Source organism: Tinamus guttatus, unplaced genomic scaffold, assembly GCF_059628265.1.
Source record: "Tinamus guttatus ecotype Peru unplaced genomic scaffold, ASM5962826v1 Tinamus_guttatus_pri_ptg000208l, whole genome shotgun sequence".
NCBI classification, from domain to species: domain Eukaryota; kingdom Metazoa; phylum Chordata; class Aves; order Tinamiformes; family Tinamidae; genus Tinamus; species Tinamus guttatus.
Window position 1 is genome coordinate 3,105,788 of NW_028288742.1, and position 18,032 is coordinate 3,123,819.

The following is an 18,032-nucleotide window of genomic DNA, read 5'->3' on the forward strand; positions in this document are numbered from 1 at the left end:
CTGGAAATAAATAATCATAGATATTTTCCTGCAGGTTACAATTTTTTTTTCCTTTGTCTTTCTGAGACAACTCGAAAGATGAAAACTTCCCCCCCCCTCCCCCCCAAATTGGAACAGTTTTGGTGCAAGTCCTTTATACCTTCTTTATTTCAGCGCTGCTGCCCAGAACCTAGTAAACGGATCCCTTCCTGGAGCGGCCGTCCCATCTGGATGGATAAGATGGTGCTTTGCAGGGTGAAGGTCCCACACACCTTTGCTGTCCATTCTTACACTCGTCCTACCATATGCCAGTATTGCAAACGGCTGCTCAAGGGCCTTTTCCGCCAAGGAATGCAGTGTAAAGGTAACATTTAGTTTTCTGCTGCAGTCATGAATTTCTGTAAAGGTCTGATAATTCAAACTGATATAAGCTTGTATTTTGATTCCCAAATACTGATAAGACTGCAAATACAGCAGTGTAATTTTGAAAAGAATTGCATATTAACATAATTAGAGATCATCTTTTTCATTTTAGTAGACCGGGCATTGTGTGTTTTTTTTCGTTTATGCAAAACGAAGCCTAATCACGTGTAGATTTGGAACACCATAACTGTAGAAGGAAATAAACTGTTGTTAATGTGGTAAAGTGTTCCTTCTGCTAAATAATTATTAGGCCTTGTAGACTACATTACCAATGAATTTACAAGTTTTGTTATACCGTTCTAATAAAGAAATACTGATTATTATCTTTTAGAAGAATTTAAAGATTGATGCCTTTCCTGAACCGGTTTAGATGCCTTCAAGTGTATGTTTTATATCTAGCATATGTTAAGATGTGTGATTTCAGTTCTTGGGGCTCTTCAGTAGTCCTCAGGACTTAACTGTGGTGCTATGATCATCTTTTGGCTCTCTGTCACTGGACAGAGTAGCTAATAGAACAGCTAACAGGTAATGAACAGGCACAGCAGTTTGCACAGACCTATCTGGCCTCTGCTTAGAACTACTGAGAACCTTGGTAGCTTGGGGAGGTTCTGAGGCCGTGCTGAGCTAGAGGGTGCTTGCAGTGGACAGATAAGGGGGCGGCCAGCTTAAGTGATGAGTTGATGAGTTATGTTGCCAGGGAGGAAGCAGGCAGGTGCGAAGCTGAGTGAGGGATAGACAGGATATTCTAAGAGACTGTTCTAAGAGCTTTCAGAGTCTCAACGCAGCAGTGGAGGTGCAGGTGGGCTCTGTGCTGCGTGGAACAGTAGGTCATAGCTCTATAGAAGATGAAAGTTGAAAACTGGTCACTTCTTATATGAAGTGAAAGGCTCATCCTTCTTCTGAAACCTTGGAGTTGGTGAGCAGGTTCAGTGCCCTCCATGCTGAGCAGGAATTCAGCATGGTTTCCAGTGAAGCAGCTGACCTGACAGATCCTTTAAAATGCAAGAACACAGGGAAGAAGCGGAAAGAGATGGTTGTGTAAGGGACAGAAGCATCCACCCGCTGACCTGACCTCTTGTCCAGAGAGGTTTGTTGCCTTCTGGGTGCTTGAATCCCAGATGTTATGGAAGGGCTTCCGAGGCTTGTCTACTCACCCAACTTACCCCCTGCTGCTCTGCCATGTGGGTACCAGTGATGCAAAGGCACCTTGGAAAGTACCAAATGGGATTTCAGAGCTCTGGAGATGGGGAGCATGAATCTGGGGACCCTGACTGTTTTCTCCTTGATCCTGTTTGTGAGGGGGAAGGATGGAAGAGTAGACAGTTACTGCAAGTCAATGATGACTGCACTGCGGATGTTGGCAACAGGATGTTCATTTCTGTTACCATAGTCCTTGTTTGAAAAACAACAGCTGACTGAGAGATGGGATCCCTTTCACTAAACAGGGCACACGTGTCTCTGCCAGCAGGCTGTCCAACCTGGTAAGGGGGATTTTAAACTAGGAAAGACAGGAGAAAGGCGGAGTTATATAGACCACACAGGCAGCAAAACAGGACTTGGGAGGGGATGCCTCCAGCAATTGCATGCAGCTGAGGAAGTGCTTGAAAGACAAGGCTATGATGCTTAAGGGACTGGAGTAGCTCTACTATGAGGAAAAGCTGAGAGAGCTGTGGCCTTTCAGCCTGGAGAAGCAAGGACTGAGTGGGGATTTTATCAAATGTGTGTGAGTGTCTGAAGGGAATGTGTAAAGAGGATGGAACCGATGTGTAAAGAGGATGGAACCAGACTGTCTTCAGTGAGAGTCTCCCTGTGCAAGTTAGTGGCAGTACGTGTGGATGCATAGAATAGGAGCCTAGAGAAGTATTAATTGTACAGACAGCAGATCAAACATAAGTATATTAACAGGCCTTTGTTTTTGCAGCATGAACCTGTATGTTTTTTAATAAACCAGGAACTGATAGCAAACAGTCTATGCATGGGAGAAAGCAGTATGAGAGCGTTCGTCATGCTTCCCCCCAGCTTTCTTGTACATATTTCCAAACCTTGGGGTCTGCTCTGTGTTCCTCAGCATTTTAAGAATCTTGTAAGAATCTTCACCCAAGCTTCTGCTTGGACTCTGAGTTGATCTCTGGAATGCTAAAGCTATGTTTATAATAAAAAATTAAATGTGCCCAGGAACATTCCTGAACACCGAAGTCAAAAGAGACAAAATAGTCTGTGCTCATGCAGAGACTTTCTTAGCCTCCCAACCTGAGTGGTTGTAGGCAAACTAGCTGATGGGAACTTTTCTATGGGATGCTCCAATTCATGAACCAGATCTGTGTGGGTTATTTTGCACTGTGATAGTGCTCTGGGCCAAGGGAGTGTTTTCAGTTTGCCAGAATACCCTTGGTACTGTGGTTCTGTGTACAGTAAATCTTAGCAGCCCTTGGCAGGATATGAAATATCTCTGTTTCTTCCACAGCCTTTCAAAGCAGCAAAATAACCATATTCCGTAATTTGGATGGAAAACAACACTGTGGACAGACTATCATTCTTTTAGGATGCTTACTTTTAGGCACTAGGAAACTAAACTGTACTTGGCTACTCTGTTGCTGAAAAGGGGGAAGATGGTGACTTATCTTTTATTTGGGCTTAAAAGCACAATGAACTCTCTTTGAAGGGTTAAAAGTAGAAAGGAGGTTAAATTATCAGTTCAAACACAGTTGCAGGGACAGTAGAATATTGAATTTGTGGTGTTCATATAGAGCTGAAAAATACAATGGTGCCTGCTATTAAAGGAAATCTCTGTAATGCTAGCACTGTGTACTAGACTTACTGAGCAGGCTGCATCTGATGCCTTGAATGCAAAAGTGTGGTGCATATCCAAGTTAATTCCATCTCCACGTCAAGTTGGAGCTCATTGTGTATTATTCTGTCTGCTTTGTGTCTAAGGAAATGTAGACAGGCAGAAATGGAGCTGCTCTTTAGCCAAATCTCCAGACTGAAGGATCAGGGAGCTGGACTTTGGGATTTACTGTAGAGCATATTTGTTCCATTTGTGCTCCTAGTGGTTCTGATGACTGCAAGCTTTAGCCAACAGGTGGTGAAAAGTGATAGAAATGAGATATTTAGACCATATAGAGGTGTTTAAAAAAAAATGGAACAGAGGGCGGGATAAATAACAGCATAATGGAAAAGTAATTACAGACAAAGCTAGAGAAATAAAGCGTTTTGTACTGGGAAGGGAGGTGCTGACATAATAAATAGCAGTAGCGGAAATCTGAATGTGAAGTCAAGACAAGATTGTAGATTTCCTTCTGGAAGTGATATTGCTGATGCTTTCCTAAGTTATACAGCAATTGGTACATTTGAACAGGAGCATGTGATGGTAGTACTGGATGGTAGATGTTAATGTCTGCTTTATAATGAGTCAAATTATGTTACTATGCTCTTATTTTTTGTTTTAGATTGCAGATTCAATTGTCACAAACGTTGTGCATCTAAAGTGCCTAAAGACTGTCTTGGGGAGGTGATTTTCAATGGAGGTAAGCTGGAAAACATGCTTTCAAATACTGACAAATCTCTGGAGGCTTAACAGGATACATTATCTTTGATTCCTTCATCTTTGAATATTTTAAGACTTTTATTTTAATTCTCCTTTTTTTTTGATTTTTTTAACCTGAAATCACTGATATTGACTAAAACTTGCATATTGCAGTCACTTGCAATTTATTTAATCAGTCTTTCCAAATACAATATGCTTTTCTTGAGATTGCTCATGGGAAATTTTTCTTATCAATTTTTATTTTAATATAATAAATTTAAATATATTTAATAATATATTTAATTTAAAAATATATTTCATGATGAACACATTGTTATCAATTTTTGTGTTCACCATGAAATATATGTTTTTGAATTATTATATTTTTAAATTGCAGTGTCTGAAGGCAAGCACATTCTCATATCCATGCTTTTTAGTGGCCAGAGACAGCATAGCTGTCTCTAAAAAGTAGGAGGGTTTTTTTTGTTTGTTTCTTTCTTTCACACAGTGTTCCCGACTTGCTTCTTTCAATCCTCAAAGTCTAATTAAGATTTTAAAAAGTTAATTTCGGGTTTCATTCTTTCAAATTTCAGACCAGTTTTGCCCAAAATCTTGATCCTTTTCACACATATTTGCTTTTTTTGGGAATAAAACTGGTGGCATTCAGCAGATCACACCACAATGTGCAGCCTGGATCAGAGGCCAGGGCAGCAGCCCTGTTAGTTTCTGCATTTGTTACACAGTATATCCCATCCCTCATGCCGGACTTTTCCAATTGTAAGGCTTTTTCCTGGATCTTGAGGTGGGTGGTCACACACACACACACCAAAAAAAAAAAAAAAAAGAAAAAAAAAAAAAAAAGTTATTGCTGCTGGTGGTTGCTGTTGTAACTGCTTTTCACTGTTCTTGCGGAACTGAGGTGCTAACGCGTATAATTTGGGAACTGCTGTTTAAGATTGTTTTTTTTCTCTGGTGGACATAGGGGTGGGAAGAAGTACAAAACAAACAAACAAAAACCCAAAAGCTGCAAGTGAAAATTATTTGTATTTTTTGATTTTTAACTTTCTACAGCGCAAGTTGTACAGCTTTTGGTAACTTTGAACTTGAACCAATAGTACTAGGTACAAATGAGGTCTGTTCTGCTCCTTTTTTTTTTTTTTTTTTTTTTTCTCCCTCCTGCAGTACCTCTGGACCCCACTTTTTATATAATAATAGTAGCCGTTATTATTACTATGGGCTACAAGGGCAGTGAGAGCAGAGTTAGGTTTCTGTTGGTGGAAAGTTTGCACAGAAATAGTTTTCCTTGGGGTTTGGGTCGCTGCTAGCTGTGAAAAGGTCACTTTGTACTGCTCATTTGTGGAAGAGAGTTACTTTGTGAGATGTGGATTTAGACTTAAGTATTTCACTGTCCAAATGGATAACATCATTAGTTCAGTCTGCATCATTAATCAAAAAGTTGTGGATTTTATGTGTTCTTACTGTACTTTTATGCATACTTGCATAAGTATGAATTGGAGAAGAAGTGTTGCATTTGAGTGTGTAGGTGGGTAGGCACATGGAATAATGTCCAACTCCTGTATTGTTTCTAGAACCTGCTAGCCCAGGCCAGGATCTGGACATGCCAATGGAAGTTGATAGCAGTGAAATGAACAGTGACGGTAGCCGGAGTCTGGATGATGTTGAAGAGCCTTCCCCTCCAGAAGACAAAATTTTTTTTATGGACCCATCTGACCTTGATGCAGACAAAGATGAGGAAGCTGTCAAAACGATCAGGTAAATTACAGTGCAGCTTTCTGAGCTCTGAACATGCTTTCTTCAGTCTTATGAAATCAAACATAGAATAAAGTATTCCTAGGTAGCACAATCTTTCTGCTTATTATATTTGTTTGTTTAACTTGTATGGTTTTTTTTAAACTTTTTCGGTCCCAAGCAAATCTGAAATATAAAGGAAATAATACAGTCTCTTCTAATGGTTAAAAAAAAAAAAAGTGCTATGACTGTTATCAAAGAAATAAAAAATGATTATCAAAGCATAGTAAAGTTAAAGATTTAGCTTGATAGTGCTGTGATTAAGATACTTGTAAAATAGACCTAATTTACTTTCAATTATATATGTGGTGATATAAAAGAAATAACTCTAGATTTAAATGCTTTGATATTCACGTGGTAGCCCCTTGGGCAGCAGTATATTTAACTTGAGTGTGTTTTTTTTTTTTAATGTTTTGCATCAGATAACTGTTATGTGGTTTCTTTAATCAAGTGTGATCTCTACTTTCTGTATTATTATTATGAGTAGTTTCATCCTGATTTTCTTAAAGTTAATCTTAAAAACATAAGAGCAGCTATACTAGGTCAAACCAAAGCCATTTTCGCTTGGTGGCTAATAGCAGATGTGTAAAGATAGAGTGTATAGAGCTACTTTCACAGCTTTCATTGATCTGTAGCTCAGGGACTTCTTGAGTTGGAAGTACTATCTTCTTTGTGTTCAATCTCTAGATAGTATTTTTCCATAATTTCTGATAGTTTCTGAACCTCTTACAGTTCTTTGTGTGCACAACATCCTGTGGCAGCAAATTCGATGGCATAATTACAGTTTATGTAAAATCATCTTTACATTTTGTTTTTTGATTCCAGCTTGTGAGTTAATGAGGCTACAAACCGGTCTGTTAGCAGCCCATTTAGGAGTTATAGTGTAAGCAGCCAATTGGAGTGCATCAAGATGTCAAGGATTGTGAAGTCTTGTCTGCATGACCATTGGTATCACTGAACATTGATAAATTATCTAGTGCAGGTGTAATTTGAGTTAACACATAAATACCTTTCTCAATTTTGATAATTGGAAAGCACACTTAAGTACCTTTAGTGTAACAACAGTGTTATGAAATAGCAGAATTGACTAATATAGACAAGAGAAAATAATAACGATACGGATGTTAATCATAGCTTCATGTTGCATTAAGACCCAAGCGTGCAGTTAGCTGCTCTGAGAGGTGATGACTTCTGCTGGTGCCTTCTTGCTGGTGCTCTTTGTTACTCGTGTTGCTGTAGTGTTAGCACTGCATTGCTTGCATTAGGAGAGCTAGTCATAGTGCACATACCTTGTAGCTCTTTAGAAGCTCATTGCAACCACTGATGATGACCCATTCGTGTACAAATTGGCTGCCTTTGTCAAAGGAATCATTTGTATGGGAAGAAAGATCCTTGTTCCAGAAAATTACAGGCTACATGAATTAGTGTTGCTATTCTAGGGCCTAGGTTCCCAGTACTGTTGAATTTTAAATTGTTAACGTTATTTTTTTCCAGTCCTTCAACAAGCAATATTCCACTTATGAGGGTTGTGCAGTCCATCAAACACACAAAGAGGAAGAGCAGTACGATGGTGAAGGAAGGATGGATGGTCCATTATACTAGCAGAGACAATCTGGTCAGTGCCTTTGTGTTCTTCATATACTACCTTAAATTATTTAGATAAACAGGCATGTTTTGATTCTTATTGAGTCAGTTTACTTTACAGTATCATTTGAAAGTACTTAACCATGATATTCTTTATAAAGCATAATCTGTTGCAACAGAGAAATTGTAGTTTCTTTAAAATTCTTCATGCAACAACTCCACAGTACTTTTGGTTTTCACTTTTTTTTAAAAAAAGGAGAATCATCTCTAAATTGTCTCAAACAAACTGCATGTTTGAGGCTCAAAATAAACATTGAAATCATTTGTTTGCTTATATTTCTTTCTGCCCAAAAGACACTTTTTACTATCTTTTAATTATAGGAAAAACGTGGCAAGGTGGTAGACAGAAGAATGGTGCCAGCAGTGTTTAGGGCAGACCTAGTGCTTGGCTTTCAACATAGTCTTTCAATACAGTCATTACGTTTTTTTCTTGAACTCTTTTGGATGTTCTCACAGAACAGTGATCTTTTTTTCCCTCTCTTTTTTTCTTCCATCAGTCTGAATATTTCATACATGACATCTATTAAAAGGCTTCCCAAATAAAGTATTCTGTTCCAAAGCAAGGAATCTTCAGCCAAGCAAACTCTGAAACCTAATGCGAGGAAGCTTCTGTATTGGGCATTACAGTATCAGCCATTTCCCATGATGCTTCTGCTGTCAGCAATAGGGGGCTATTTTGTGTCTCTAAAACAACTTGGGCTTGACATCAGTTCCATAGGGTTCATTTTTGCAGCAATATCTGTATGCCTCCTGATGGATTAGAGTGTTTCACTATTTGTATTTTGTTCTCATTGTCATTTTTTTCTCCCTTTTTGTCTGTATTCTTATTTTTCTACATTCCAAGACACTTCTTTTTTCTAATAATGTATTAGCAGTTTGAATCCCTAAGTACTTTCCAACCTGTTTCTTAGCCATCTCCTCACCAACAGTCTTCCATGATTTATGATTTAATAAATATCTTGTCCAAAGCAGAGGTTCACCCATATGCCTTGACCTAGTTTCCCCTTAGCTTGGGTTTAGAATTCCATCTAGTTCAATTCATCCATGTGCAAGTTTCCTTTGACTAGCTTATGCAGATAATCTTGGCATTCCCATGTCTAGAATGAAATAAGCTCTGCATGTGGTATAATAAGGGCATTTTTAAACTTTTATAGGATAGAGATAAAGGTCGTTGATTTTTCCATCAGAAAAAAAATTGAACTATAAGAGCACAGGGCAAGCAAAATAAGTTAGATCTATACAGACACGCTAGCTTTCTAAAAGCCTTACATATTTTAGGAATGGTTTTGTGCTTAAAATGTAAGATAGTTATGTGCAGCAATTTCTGGATTTTTTTAATGGAGAAGATACTACTTACTGATGCAGCCTTTCATAAAATGGATATTTGCTATATGTTGTGATTTCTCCCTCTACCCCCAAGATATTTTGTCCATTTGAATTTTATAACCCATCTTTCTTTTCTGCCACTTAAGACCTTTTTATTTTGACAAAAGAATTAAGGACTTGTTCAGCTTTCTTAGTCCTTAAACCCTTGTGACATTGGTATGGGGGCAAGAGAAAGCAAGCAGGGGTTTGACAATTATTAGTAAGTGAAAATAAATTGATTTTTTTTGTGAACACATACACCTTGAGTAAACCCTGTGTAGACTGTTACTTCTAGGAATTAACATCTGTTGTCACTATAGTTACTATAAGGCTGCTTTTTTTTTTTCTTTCAGGTTTGTGGAAATAATTTCCTAAGGCTCATCTTGGGGTTTAAATATACCCAACTAAACAAAAAACCCTCTACTCCCCAAATATTTTAATGTATCTAGTCTAAATACGATGTAGGTTAACATTATTTGATGGTCCTAGTAGTTTAAAGCATTTCTCATTTAAATAATCAGAAAAAAGAATGGTCTTAGCAGTGATTTATTCCTTATATTGTTGTGCTGTATGTTTTGTAGAGAAAAAGACATTACTGGAGACTGGACAGCAAATGCCTCACACTGTTTCAAAATGAATCTGGAACAAAATATTACAAGGTAATTAATGAGCAACAATTACGTTATACTTGTTTTACACAGAATGCTTAATAGACCTGAAATGTGCCTGAAATAGACCTGAAAGGAGTATGATAAGTATTATTTATATTTCCTTTCTAAAATCAAAATTGGAACAGGTTAATTATTGGACAAAGCTTATAAGTATGAAGGACCAAGACTAAGTCTCAGAAACTGCCTCCCCTCTTAATCACCTTGAGTATGTCCCTCCTTGTTTTTTGTGTGTATTGTTCTTCTGAATTGCTTAGCATATTAAGCTTTCTTCCCGATTACTAGACAAGTCTGCTGGCTAGGTAGCCAGCCTACTTAAAAGCTAGGATTTTTGCCTTCTGTAAGCTGTGACTAAAAATTAGCATGGATATGCATTTTATTTTAAAGTTCACCAAAAAAAAAAAAAAAGTCTTCCCAACGGTACAACTGAAAGCTTAAGCAAGTTCTAGTGAAAATGTATTATGTTCCTGACATTATATAAGGGAAGCTTAGCAATAAATTCAGCATGTCTTTTGATAATGTAATATGGTTAGTAGTGGAATATTCAGGAAATGTCTTCAAATATATAAACAGGTTTTCTCCTTGTCTTGCACCTTCAGGTGGGGGCTCAAATCTTGCAGCTTCCTCCTCTATAACATCTCTAAAATCAAGCCTTTTCTCTGTACACCCAGCTAAACTCTTGTCCAGATCCTTTTGATCCCTATCTTGATCAATGCAGTCTTTTCTTCTCAGACGTCTCTGATAATTGTATTGCCCTGTGTGTTCAAAACAAAGCTGGTAAAACACCTTCCTTGCTTTTTACTCTGTCCTGCCACTGCTTTTAGTCCTGCCAACTTGCCCACTCCTTTTTTGTTTGTGTTCGTTTTTAACTGCGTAAGTCTCAGGTTATTTGTCTTTGCTGTTAGACTGCTGTTCAGTGGTTATATCTGCATGTATGTGCTCTCTTTCTTAATAAACTACTATCTCTTATTTCCCCCCTAATACGAGCCTGGTGTTCACCTGCTTGTTCACACCTCTTGAAAGCGATGTACGTTTGTATTACCTCCACACGCGTGGAATGGCCTTCTCCAGCTAGTATAAACTTAAAACCGTTTCTGCCTTCAGATCTGTTCTCTAACACTGCTTATACCTTGCAGTGACAAGGTAGAGAGGTCAATAGGAATTGTTAATATCTACATGAAAGAGAATTTTTATTGAAAATGATGCAGACCTGTAAAGAGGTGCTTGTCAACTAGCTCACCTAATCACATCCCTCATAATGTTTCATCTTCCCCTCCCTGCCACCATCATGGTCATATTTAGTTAAGTTGTGTAAACTTATGCTTATGCATCATTTGTATAAACACAGTATGCGTAGAGAATAATAAATGTACAGAGAGAACTGTGGCGGGGCTGGAAGTCTTTCGAGGAATATATGGAGGAGTTCAGAGGGTTGGGGAGGTCAGTGGTTGTGTACAGTGTGTCATTAGTTGTGAAGCTTGATATTTAATTTCTGATATATTTGCTTTTGATTTCTTTACAAACATTTTAAGTTCAGAACATCAGTATGTTAAAGTATTATCTATGTTTTCATTTTTTTTTTTTTAATCTTTAATATTTTTCTTCAGGAGATTCCACTTTCAGAAATTCTCCAGGTGACTCAGCCTCGAGATTTTTCAAACATGGTGCAGGGCAGCAACCCATACTGTTTTGAGATCATCACTGACACCATGGTGTACTTTGTTGGAGAAAACAATGGCAGCAGCCATCACAGTCCTGTTCTTGCTGCCACCGGAGTTGGACTTGACGTAGCTCAGGGCTGGGAGAAAGCCATTCGCCAGGCTTTGATGCCAGTCACTCCTCAAGCTAGCGTTTGTACTGCTGCAGGACAAGGAAAAGATCACAGTAAGCAGGCAGACGAGGCACTATTATTCATATTCTGAAGCTATTGTTAATACAGATTCCATTTCAGCAAAACGGTTGTATAGAATGAAGCAGATGTATCTGTTCACTGCTGAATTAGGTTCATAATTTTCCAAAACTTTCTAGAAATCAGCCCTCAACTTTGTGGAGGGTGTATGGGGAAACCTTTTCATCTGTTGTAGCATTGAGCAGTAGTTGAGAATCAGATTTTTCAATATGAATACATATTACACAGCTTAATCACAGAAGTATAAGAGCACATAGTGACTTGATGTAAAAAAAAAAAAAAAAACAAAAAAAAAAAAACATGCTTTTAGTATTTTTTTAACCTACTTTAAAAATATATCTAACCTGAAAGAACTAGTTTTGGATGCCTTCTGGTATTATCTACTGTCATGCCTTCAAAAGTGTGAGATATCTCTGTAGCTAAGGAGAAGGAAGGGATCTAGTGATGAGATGTAAATGCTGCCAATGGGAGAAAGAACTGCTGAGCTGCAAGTACTAGGAAAAAATACCCTTTTCTTCCTTTGGTGGCCTCCCTTTCTTTGTCTAGCATAGGATCAAATTCATTATAAGCTACACGCTGTGGTCTCCTCGGGCAGCTCTTGGATTCCTCGCGACAGCATTCACTTGCATCCTGTACTGAGGCTTGTGCTTCCGTTCTCTAGTTTCTTTTGTCTTCCAGCTGCTCCTTCGTCCTCTTTTAGCTATATGCCTGCTGGCAGGGTTAGTTCCTATCTCTGATATCTGCTTACTCTTAATGAGTGGTAACATCAGCAACAGTTAAGAACAAATAGATGCTAATCATAAGCAACTGCATATACAACCAGGGCCTGAAATAGTAAACAAACATGTGCCTGTAGTGGCATTTGTGTTTAATTACAGGAAAGAGAGTTGTATGTGAAATGTAACTTTGTGAAAAGGTCTCTCAAAACTGGCCTTTCATATCTGCAGAACTTCACTTTCAATGTTAATTCCTATACATATACTAAAGCTCTTTCCGCTTTTTAGCGTGTAATATATACTGTTCCTGAGAGACTTGCAAAGATTGTTTACTTTTTGCAGAAGAAAAGAAAAAGATGATTGTGCAGGTATAAATAATCACATTTTTATTTTAGAACTTGGAAGTGATAGGGAATAGAGATAAAGGGATAAAGGCAGTGTGATCAGGATTGCAGGATCATAAAAAACTACTATGAATGTCTGAATGGTGTTTTCACCATTTCTTAGACTAATTGGCAAGTTGCTTTTTAAACGCTGAAATGCCAACAAAGGGTCTGTTTTTCCCCTCATTCTTGCACTCTGTGAGCCATGAAATGTGTTTCCAAAACTCTTAAGAAACTTTAAGACTTTTACTTTAAATAATCCAAAGTCTCAAATACTTCATTCTTAGAATAAAAAGAGGAGGAAAGAAGGACATTGCTAGTACAGGAAATACTTGCAGCAGCAGTGAATTTGTCAGGTGAAAATAGCCAAAAGGCACTAGCGAGTCAATTAATGCCATGTTTTATCAAGGAAGTATCAAAAAGCGTGCTCTACCAGTCTGACCCAGAGGAAAAAAATCCTTCTTGACTCCTGTATCTGGCACTTGAGGTAGCAAAATGCATCATAGGGTGCTTCTGATCTGAGAGGTTGCAGGAGAGATTAAAGGCAGAGGAAAAAATCGGTGAGTTATTACCCGATATAGATTTACACATTGAATGTTAATGAATTCTGGCATTAAGTATACTGATTTCTCTAGATACATGAATACATGACAAAAATACATGACATTTTCAGTCATTATTCTTACATATTTCAGAAACTATGAAAAATCAGCTTATTTGGAGGGAGTAACTCAGCCTCTACCTAGAGTAAGACAACAGGTATTTTCTACTCTCCAGACATCCATGGGCAAGGTTTCAGTGTGTTCTTTTAAGCAGTTCCAGAAACTGTGATGTTTTCATTTCCTCCTTAATTTATTTCAGTCTTGCTGCAGTTTGTCATATGTGTTGTCCTTAGTAATTTTGTATGCTTTTTTGCTTATTTGCCTATTTTTTTTTCATATCTATGTCCTATGCTCTTACTGCAGTGTGAACTTGGCTAGTCTAGAAGAGAGAACAATCATCAGTAGATACATGGATAGCTGTAATTTCAATTTATATTTCATATGCAGTGTTCAGAGAAACTTAATTTCTGAGAAATGTATTTGTGACTTTAAGTCACTTTTTTGACTTAAAGTGCAAGTGATAAAAATCAGATACAGGTATTTTCTTCATTTTCTGACAATTTGCAGAGTAAAAAGTCCAGTCTTAAGTGATAAAGGCTCTTTCCAGAATGCTAATAAATCTGTAGTATATTCTGTATTTACCTGTATGCAAATTTCTCCCCTGTTTTCCAAGAGTTGACGTAGCAAACTTGGTGTCAACTTATCTGAGAAGCTTGACCTTTCTCTTGAAGTCAAAAGAAAAGGGGTGTTTTTGACTTGATGCATCTCTCTCTGTGCATCGTAATGTTATTCCTGTGATGAAAACTGCATGTCTACATCTGCCTGCTGAAAAGTTCTTTATCTGCATCTGATACTTTCACTTGCAGAGTATCAGATTATACCTTTTAAATATGCTTTTAAATTATGGAGATTGATATGAGTCTATAGTTTATTCATGAAACTAAGATTGTCGTGTATGCGTGTTAAATTTTCAGGTCTTCTGTTACTTGCTTTGCCTGACCTGACTTATCTTTGTGCATCATTTATATATATCCTGATGCCGCAGAAAGTTAGTAACCATGTTTAAATATAAATCATCTACTAATCCTTTTAGCTATGTTTTTCTGATACTACCAAAAATTCTTGGTAGTTCCAGGAACTGTGATACAACTACTATCTTATTGTTGCTTTTCATCTCCAGCTCTTTACACTGTACACACTTGTAATGCCCTACTGTTTATGTAATTGGGGATAAGATTTAAAAATGGACATATATTTCCAGCATCCTCCCCTCAGAACAGATAGCTTTACGTAATCAATCTGTGAATCTTGAGTTCAAGAGTATGATGTTTCTGCAGAACATCAGTGATAATTCTTTCACCATGACCAAGTTATAAGTCAGTAAACATGTTTATTTCTTTTTTACAATCAGAGGCTGCACATATTGTTCTCTTATTGTGTTATATTTTCTATTGCAGAGGAGTTATCTCTCAGCATCTCTGTTTCAAACTGCCAAGTCCAGGAGAATGTGGTGAGTCATATATATCATGTAGCAATATTGTTTATTTCTCAGGGTGTTCCAAAGTAATTTATAGTATCTCAAGGAGAAAACAACACCAGGATATACTGTAGCTAAAGAATTCTGTGTTATATATTGAACTAGAATTATCTCCTCACTCAGCCAGCTCTTGATTTATACGAGTGCATGTTCTTGCATGCAGTGCAGCTAAGCAGAACCTCTTCAGGAAAAATACTTTCCTCCTCCCCACTCTATTTGGAGTAATGATGACATCCTTTACCTGGTTTGATTAACATATGATTTTAATACAGCCTAGCTAAGTACTAACCAATAAGCTCATGAGCATTTTGATTATTCTTGATTTTTTAAAAATGTTTTATTTTATTTTATTTTTACATGCATTAGGATATCAGCTCCGTGTACCAGATATTTGCTGACGAAGTTCTGGGTTCTGGTCAGTTTGGCATTGTCTATGGAGGTAAATTATAGTAGATTCCATAATGTATGTAGTTAAGTGGAGGGTGTGTTTGCTTGATAAAATTACACTTTTCATATTTGTTTAGCTGAATCTGGACTGTGTAGGTAAAGTTTATCCTGTTTAAAAAAAAAAAAACTATTAGAATTATTCTGATTTAGTTTCTATGCATTTTTATTTACTTGTTTCTTACAATTCATTTTATATGTTTGATATAATGCATTAACATCAAAAAGAGTTTAGAGAATATATCATATTTTGATATGACATAGGCTATTAGTTATACCTTTTTTAACTGATATCTAAGAAATGCAACTGAAAGCAGTAAGAAGATACATTTTTTCTAGGTTGTGCTTTGACACAAACAAGAGTTTGTTTTGTGGAATTCCTTGCAGCAGATAAAAAGAAAAAACTTAATTTTGAAGAGGTGTCAGTTTGGGGTTTTAGATGTAACTGTATCATCTCTTTATATAAAACCTTATATTAAAACTTCTTTGTAAGTTATGAACAAAATAAAAACTATAAATGTAATATCTGAACTAGGTCACTCTCCTTTTCATCCCACATATTCTATCCAAAGTGTAGAGAAGATTGTAAAGCTGGAAAGGAAGAAAAAAATGGTAACTAATGAACTAAGTGTGGGAGCCTTTCTACTTCTGTCATGTTGCCTTTCTAGTCAGAAAACAGTGTGTTTTCTTCTGTGTGTTAATTGTGCAGTTAAATAGTCTGTTACTTCAGAAAATTTGGATGGTCTGGTTTACATTACTCTTGAGAGGTTGTCTTCCCTTCCACATCCAAAGCTGAAAGAGAAGAGGAAAAAAATAAATCCATCAGATTCTTTTGCTTGTCCCCACACATTACTTAACTGTTGCTGGTGTTTGGGAGACTGGATCTGCTAATTTATAATACTCTCTTCTCCCCAGCTCTTTAAGCTTACTGAAATAATAACAACAAAACATTTTCTTCGGAGAACTAAAATAAAATTAAGGGGGTGCTTTTGCTGTGTCCCTGTACTTTACAGAAAGCATTTTAATTATTACAAGATCTGAGCCCTATTTTTCTCCTATATTCTAAAATTCTAGGCAAAAGTCCAACTTGTACAAGCTGAAAATCAGTTTCTGTTTCTTTCAGTTACAGCTGTTTCCCCCCACTCCTTAGGTTTTTTTTTCCCTTTCAAATTTTTTGATTAGTTTTGAAGGGAATGAAAAATGTGGAGGGATAAAAAGAAACTCTTGGCACTTTCTTACTGATGTAAACTTGCCATGAACCATTGTACCATTGTAATGTTTTGCATAGGAATAGGATTTCTCTTATCCTTTATTCATTTTCAGTTTTAGCTCTAATCTAGTTTCTGTAGTAAGTACTCTGTTGGTTTTGTATTTTACATCTCTTGAAATCTAGTATTTGTCTTCTGGATTTTGCATCTGGTTCATAACTAATGATATTTCTGCTACATTTTGATAGAATTTTTTGAAATTTTTAAATCAGAATTGCTTTCCCAGAATTTGGGAGTTTTAAAATCATGCTAGCCTTAATAGCAATGATTTCCAATATTATTCCTAAAAATTGCTGATTTATTTTTAAGAGATACAGAATGACAAAACTCCCTAGATCAGTTTGTCTTCCCAGACTTAGAGTTTTATGCTGCTTCATGTAACAGTCCACGGTGTAGTTGAATCCCTTTATTAGGATTAATGTAATTTTCTTCTAACTATTTTTTGCTCTTCGGTCTTTAAGTCTATTTGGCAGCCTTGTTACACCCTTTCAGAACTTGAACCTTGTCTCTAAATCGCACGTTTTCTGCAGCGGAGATAAATCTGGTTTTGGCCCTTTATTCCTGACGTTCTTTAAGGCAGGTCCGTTAGCTGCTCCATGGAGCAGCCTTTGGGAGCAATTCCCGTGTCCTGCCCGAGCCCCTGGCCGCCGGCGCCGAGCGCAGAGCAGCAGGTGAGGCCGAGCTGGGTTGGGAGCCAGTGCAGGAAACTCCAGTCTCTGTAGTTCTGCCTAGATGGGAGGCTAGAATCGCCTGTGTTGTAGCTCTGTGTGTGATCCCTCTTCCTGCAGTAGCTTCCAAGCCTGTCTTTGAACAGATACTTACTGTATTTTTGCTACAGACTTGTTTTTCTTAGATTAGTTTTAATTGTAGATTGTGAAGGTCTTTCAGTATGTGATTCCATTCATCTTGCTGATTTGAATGTGAAAGAAAACAGCAGTTACGGAGAACATCTGTAAGTAGTTACAGCTAGTCATTTAGACCTTGAAATATCCTTGTATTGCAAAATGTTTCTCAATCAGCTGTTGCAAGTTGCAGCAAGAAGTGTTTGGCTTTATTAGCACTTTTACCTTAGCATAGTCTTTTAGAACTTTCTGATAGCAATAGTCTGCCGTCTGGGAGTTAATCTTTTCCTCTTCGTGGCACGGAGCTACCCTGCATTCACAGAGTATCAGATATTACCTCCTGTGCACACGGAGCCCATGAAAGCATTTGCTGAAACAACTGGAGAGGACTTTGTAGATTTTCTTCACATTTGTCCTGATTTTTTTTTTTTAATATTGGAGACAGGATTGTGTAGGTTTCAGTAGCACTTGCCAATTTGCAAGTCACTTGTGTGAGGGAAAACTTCACTTGATGTGCCTAGGGTCCGTGTGCTGCCTGACAGCAGAGTAGTAGCCGATTTAAACTTACTTACAGCCTTCCTGTTCGGGCAGATCACTTCTTGTTACTCCTTTACCAGTTGTAAATTTAAATATAAATATTGATGTATTCTACACTTCTACAGAATATACCTGTTTCCTCTAAAAGGAATTTCTGCTGGTATAATTTATAGCTATGAATTGCTTCTGCTTCTTGATATCTGACATCAATTTTCTTTTTAGGAAAACATAGGAAGACTGGAAGGGATGTGGCTATCAAAGTCATCGACAAGATGAGGTTTCCAACCAAACAGGAAAGTCAGCTTCGTAATGAAGTGGCTATTCTCCAGGTATAGAAGTATTTCTAGATCACATAGCAGTTTCTCAAATAAGTCATTAAT

At 37.3% G+C, this 18,032-nt stretch overlaps 1 protein-coding gene across 1 annotated transcript in view; it reads left to right on the forward strand.

Moving 5' to 3' along the window:
- PRKD3 (protein kinase D3) overlaps window positions 1–18,032 on the forward strand; it is a 37,107-nt gene that overhangs the window by 15,163 nt on the left and 3,912 nt on the right. Inside the window, exons 5-13 of the mRNA XM_010220613.2 lie at window positions 154–343; window positions 3,852–3,929; window positions 5,518–5,701; window positions 7,232–7,352; window positions 9,328–9,405; window positions 11,022–11,298; window positions 14,482–14,534; window positions 14,928–15,000; window positions 17,875–17,981. Of these exons, the coding sequence (XP_010218915.2) occupies window positions 154–343; window positions 3,852–3,929; window positions 5,518–5,701; window positions 7,232–7,352; window positions 9,328–9,405; window positions 11,022–11,298; window positions 14,482–14,534; window positions 14,928–15,000; window positions 17,875–17,981 (1,161 nt within the window). The remainder of the gene's footprint in view (window positions 1–153; window positions 344–3,851; window positions 3,930–5,517; window positions 5,702–7,231; window positions 7,353–9,327; window positions 9,406–11,021; window positions 11,299–14,481; window positions 14,535–14,927; window positions 15,001–17,874; window positions 17,982–18,032) is intronic.